At 47.7% G+C, this 6,000-nt stretch overlaps 1 protein-coding gene across 3 annotated transcripts in view; it reads right to left on the reverse strand.

Annotated features, from left to right (window-relative positions):
* KIF2A (kinesin family member 2A) overlaps window positions 1-5,669 on the reverse strand; it is a 107,151-nt gene extending 101,482 nt beyond the window's left edge. For 2 of the 3 annotated variants that reach the window (XM_006263746.4, XM_006263745.4), the window contains exon 1: window positions 5,519-5,667. In XM_006263746.4, the coding sequence (XP_006263808.1) occupies window positions 5,519-5,582 (64 nt within the window). In that variant the 5' untranslated portion in view covers window positions 5,583-5,667. Of the gene's footprint in view, window positions 1-5,518 lie in introns of all 3 variants that reach the window. The other variant, XM_019495957.2, reaches the window with a different exon arrangement.
* Between the last annotated feature and the right edge of the window lie 331 nt (window positions 5,670-6,000).

The raw sequence follows: 6,000 nt of genomic DNA on the forward strand, positions 1-6,000 counted from the left end.
GGTTAAGAAACCAAATACATTCAGGTCTAAAAATGCACAGCTGCCTAATATTCTAACTCCACTTTCCCTCTTAATATGTCTATCTTCAAGAGTCAGTGTAATTTGGTTTAAAATTACAAAGCCATCACACACTGTTAATAAATGTTATGTTTATAACTTAGCAACACCACAAGGCAAGCTGAGTTTGTTTGGGTACCCTAATTGTATATTCCATTCCTTACTTTGTTTGGTTCCTTTTCAAAGGTAAAAAAGGAAAGCAAGAATATTAAACTTAAAGCCCTTGTTAGCAACATTTAACAGTTAAATTTAAGGATTATAGGAGACAACTGCAGAATTTCACTTCCTGTTTGAAACTGTACTTTAAGACTTTCTTTTTCAGTTCAAGATTTAGCAGCACAATACAAAGATAAAAAAATAACGATAATGAAATGGATATGCTTTCAAAACACACACAGAAAATAAATACATGAAGCAGATATTAAGTAAAAAAAACAAAACAAAACATAAAAAACAATAACAAGGAAAGAGTTATTTCCATGTCCCAAGTATTACAGTAAAGATACAAGAATATCATTGACAGACAAGGTTCCTTGGGTGAATTTGATATCTTTTATTAGACCAACCCAAATGGTTGGAGAATAGTTATTAAGCAAGCTTTCGGGTTCAAAAACCCTTCGTCAGGCTGAGGAAGCTTCAGCTGGTGTGTCACCAGCTCCTGAAGCTTCCTCAGCCTGACGAAGGGTTTTTGAACCCGAAAGCTTGCTTAATAACTATTCTCCAACCATTTGGGTTGGTCTAATAAAAGATATCAAATTCACCCAAGGAACCTTGTCTGCCTATGTCCTTAGACCAACACAGCTACAACCTAAACCCCAGAACATCATTGACACATTCCAGAAGTGAAGTAGCAAGTTTTCTAGATTCAGGACACACAGGTAAAGAGTCATCTTTATAGACGTTTAATAGTAAAATAAATTAGTGTCTTGGACACCAATCCCCCAAGCCACTCTACAGGCACAGAATACTGAGATCCATGCAAAAGACAGCAATGCAAAGCCATTGCTATGAATGTTGACCAGAAAAAACAGTATTAGACTTTGGGGTAAAAGGGGCAGGAAAATCAATTCACACCCATCCTTGCCACAAGTTTAAGGTTATATCCTAAATATTCACAGATTCTAAATGTAAGGCTAGACTAGTTGAACAAAAGGAAGTTACTCGTATATTCCACGTCCATTATACCAACACTGGCGTCAATAGTATTAAAGGAACTGTATTTACAAGTAACCTGATAAAACCCACAACAAACTTCCTCCATAGGTCCCAGCGAGGGAGGCCATGTGATTTATTCAAGAATGTCAGTGGCAGCTCCATGGAACTGAACTTGGGCCTCTCAGATTCCAGGCGGGCACCTTTAACAAATAGGCCATCTTTGGTCCACCAAATCCTCACGTCAAATCATTATTATATTTTAGTGGTTTTCAATGTGTGGTCCGCAGACCCCTGGAGGTTCACACACTATTACTAAGGGGTCCGCAAAAGATTACTCTTGTTCAAAAGTGTGTGAATACGCACACTTACAATACACAAAGGGGTCCACACACCTTCATTTGATATTTCCAAAGAGGTTCTCATCTCCATTCAAAATTTGTTAGGGCTCCACAAATGGAAAAAAAAGATGAAAAGCCACTGATCTAGTCTACTCATTCCTTTGCAATGTATTACTCTTGTCACACCAACATTAACAATTCTTTTCCCTCTTTGATGCTTACCTGTTCCTGATTTCTGCATTCATTTCACCTATTACTCTTTTACTTCTCACCCCAACATATACATAATATGTTAACTATTCTTCATGTTTTAACTGTTGCAAACCTTTTCTAGCTCTGTATAGCCTTATACCAATTCCAGGGGGATATAAAATACAAATGTTAAACAACAATACTGCATGACAATGATTCAGTAGTCCAAGACTGTTATCTATCCCTGACAGCAAAGCCAAGTCCTTCTACTTGGTAGGCAAAACTATTTGGTGCAATTCTTCCAAAGGGAGGACTGGGAGGGAAGAGAAAGGTCAAAACTGTGTAATCCCAGGGGTAATTTAACAGCTTTAAAGCTCTATCACAAGTAGTTGTATGTTAAACATGCCCATGGAGCAAAACTAACACAGAAAACAATATTCTTGAAGGATTCAGATTTCAACTCTTGGCACTGAAGTTCCATTTATAAACAATATAGAAAAGATGAACAAGCATCACGAAAGGCTAAAAATTATACTTTCAACTTTAAAACCAACTTATTGCCTACCAAAAAAACCAAAATTACTTCTTTAAGGGCACAGCAAATATAATAACCACAAGGACTAAACTCAGGGCCTTTGCATCTTTATTAAAAACAAACAAACAAAACCCCACACATGAGCATCAACAACATGAGCTCATGGACCAAACCTATCAGCTTAAATCCAGCAGCAGACACAAAATTATATTTGTGGTCCAGCCACTAATGGGAGAACAGGGGTGCTCTATGTCAAGCAAGACTTATACAGAGGCTGAGTAATAATTGAGTCAAATTATTGGTTAGTATATGTGAGCAGTCTTTAAAAAAGAAAATCAGTCTCAAATCATAGTCACTGAAAATATCCAAGTTACCAAAGAGGACTCCAAAAAGCCACATCACTACTTCACAATAACCTTGACAGCTTGCAAAATACCATGATGGCTTAAGTGTGACAACATTTTATAAAGTCACATTTGGCCATCACTCAGAATGTGAAATCCCCTTGTCAGTGGGAGCTACACATTTGGGTCAATGTGGCAGGCACAGCACACACTAAAAAAAAAAAGAGGCCAATTGGAATCTTTCAAAGTTGAGCAACAAAGAATTGTGCAAAATAGCTTTCATTTTTAAAAGTTTGCAGCATTTGGAGTTATAAAGTTTATTCTCACCACATATTTTGAAGGTTAGCAGGTAAAGTTGTCCGAGAACATGGGAACTGCCATATAAGATCAGAACATCTAGTCCAGAGGTTTCAAACGTACATAGGTCTTGGACTGACCATGTGTGCCACATGCAGCATGTGAGCTGGTCTGGCACATAGGCTGAACCCAGTCCTACATACAGGCGCTGCCTGTGGCACAGGGGGGCCAAGTCCAGGAGGTGTGCTGCAAGCAGTATCCCACCAGATCAGACCTATGCATTGGATCTGGGACTCGTCTGAACTGGGCTGTGCAAAAGCTACCACATACAGTGCAAGCTCCATGTGGTTCCCCTGCACCGCATGCAGTACATGCCAACTCTGCTCCAGAGCGTGTGCTGGGTCAAATGCCTGGTTCCATCTTTGCTCAGCGTGTAGACGTGTTTTCAATGGAGTAAACTGAACCTGTATTGTACAAAAAAACAGAGCAGACACATGATGCACAGCCTTACATCAATGCAAGATACCCTGGAGCTGTCCCTCAGACAGACTGATGTATTAACCAGGTATTTTCTCCACTAGACAGTTTCATCACTGGGTAGCTGTTTGTTTAGTGCAAACCAATTCCCCTGCCTCCTAGCAACAAGGTGCTGTAATAGCACCCACTATGGGCAGCTACTTGAGAGAGCTGGTCCTGTTACTGCTTTTTATTAGAAAGTAAGTTTATTCCAGAGTGAAATCCAAAGCCAATTATTCCACAGTAATCATGTCTTGTATCCTCATGCTTAGGTTTGTCACCTGCCTTTTTCTGCAGCGAGAAGCAAGATAGATACATGACTGAGAGCCTGTAATGGCATCTCAGGGGTCTCCCCATCATGTGCCCAAAGGGACAGAAATTACTTCCATGATTCACTGAGAAAGGAAGATAGCATAGCTAGGCTTACTGCAGCACAAAGAATCATGGGATATGCACTCAAAAGTCTGTCACACATGAGTGCAGCACCAGCATGAGGACATAGTAACTGCCATGTAGCCATTCACACCCTGATAAAACTAATCCCCATGGTCAGACATGGATACCAATCCCACATACTAACTCTTCTGGTTAGACACCCCCAAAGTGTTTTGCTGATATCAAATGGTTCTATTAGAGTATGTGAAATGATCACCTATTTTGTATCATCACTTAGTTAGTAAAGGACTATCCAACTTCTACATAGCTGGCACCCAAATGCCCCATGGGCCTTGTCTGCAGGAGCCACACAACCTGTGGACTGCACCAGGCAAGCCCTGGGTCCCCTGGTCCGCACGCTGCACAGACACCCTCTACCCCACACTGCTGCACCGCACGCCCACCGCTCCCCTAAGCGGTGCACTTCATGCCTGGCATGAATGCTCCAGCAGCACAACATGAGCTCCTTCCCTCCACTTCAGGCACATGGCCCCAGGCCCACCCCACCCTCAGCTTCCTAGGTTGCAATGCTGCACTGCCCCATCTGGCAGAAGGGGGAGGGGAAGCCCAGACACTCTTTTTACAGCTGGAGCAATAGAAGGAGTGACAGGAGCCCAGAGACCATCATTTAACCCCTCAAGGGGCATTTGGCCTCAAGGGCTGCATGTGGCCCGTGGGCCGCCGGTTGCACAGCCCTGACTTAATAGAGTAACATCTATGGATTGTTTCTGACCGATACAAATGATGTCAAACAATAAAGTCTTTAAAAAATATATATGCATCTCTCCACAGCGCTCTACAGTAGGTGCTGTGCATAATCAATGCAAAGCTTCTCTGGTTGTCTGTGTTGCACACAAGCTATTATGTACAAATCGAGGGGTTAAGTATGATGTGGCTAATTGCTGTCTTTATGCTACAATGCACTTAATAACACTTGGTCTGGAGGGCCAGAAAGGAAGCCAGATCAGAACACATTTCTATGCAGTGCATCTGCTCCCCGCCATCCTGGCCACATGCTAGGTCCAGCGCCTCTCCATGTTACCATCGCTGTAAAAAAAATGGGAACTTTTCCACCGCTGGCTCCCACCCCCTGGGGAACAAATAGCTATTACAGAGGGAAAACCACCCTGACTACAGGCCACCTCATAGGCCCATTCAAGTGACCAAGCCCCATCCAAGCAGCAGAGCTGAGGGCACCGCGGCCTGCCAGCTGCCTCCGACTTTGACCCCTTGGCCCAGAGGACGCGGGCACCACAGAGCAACCGCCACGCGCCTGGGCACAGCCCAACACATGGTGCTGCGGGAGCTGGACAGGGGACCTGAGGCCCGCAGGCTCCCCTTGGAGGGGGGCAGCAGCACGAGGAAGAGGAGGGCACCCACCTTCCTGTCAAGCAAGGATGGAGGCCGCCCAAAGGATGGGGCACTGCGGCCCGGCAGTCCTCCCCTCCCCCGCGGCTCCCCGGGGCACCCCGGCCTCCCTCCCCCTCCCGCTGCCGCAGCCCGACTGTCCCTCGCAACCGCCCCGCCCCGCCCCGCCACACAATGGGCGCCGCGGCCGCCCGGCGGGAGTGGGGAGACGCCGCCGGGCGCAGGGGCTGCGGCCGCGGAAGCGCCTCTGAGCCTCCCACCCCGCCGCCGCCGCCGCTCACCGTCGCTGCGCTTGATCTCCACGTAGATGCCGATCTGGATCTTGCCGAAGCTGGCCGCCGCCATGGCTTCATGGGGGGCGGCGCCGGGCCGGGCGGGCGGGGGCAGGGCGAGGCGGGAGCTACCGCGCGGCGGCGGCGGCGGCGGCAGCGGGGGGGAGGGGCGCGGCGGGGCGGGGCGGGACGCGGCGCCGGCCGGATACAACAGGCGCTGGCGCCTGCGCGCTGCGCCCGGGCGTCACGGCGGGACCGGCTTGGGGGCGGAGCCAGCGCCGGGCACCTCCTGTGCCAGGAGCGTGGCGGTCTCCTCTCCGCGAGACCTCGCTGCAACGCCCCGGCCGCACCAGCCCGCCCCCGTCCCCCAGGGCGCCCCGCCTCCGCGCCCAGCCCGCTCTGTGTGCCCGGCCCGCCTCGCCCCACGTGCCGCCGGCTGACAGCCTCCCCCGCGGGGTGACTCGCCGGCTCTGCCCCAGGCCAGCGGCGCT

The sequence above is a fragment of the Alligator mississippiensis genome, chromosome 3 (genome assembly GCF_030867095.1).
Source record: "Alligator mississippiensis isolate rAllMis1 chromosome 3, rAllMis1, whole genome shotgun sequence".
Taxonomy (NCBI): domain Eukaryota; kingdom Metazoa; phylum Chordata; order Crocodylia; family Alligatoridae; genus Alligator; species Alligator mississippiensis.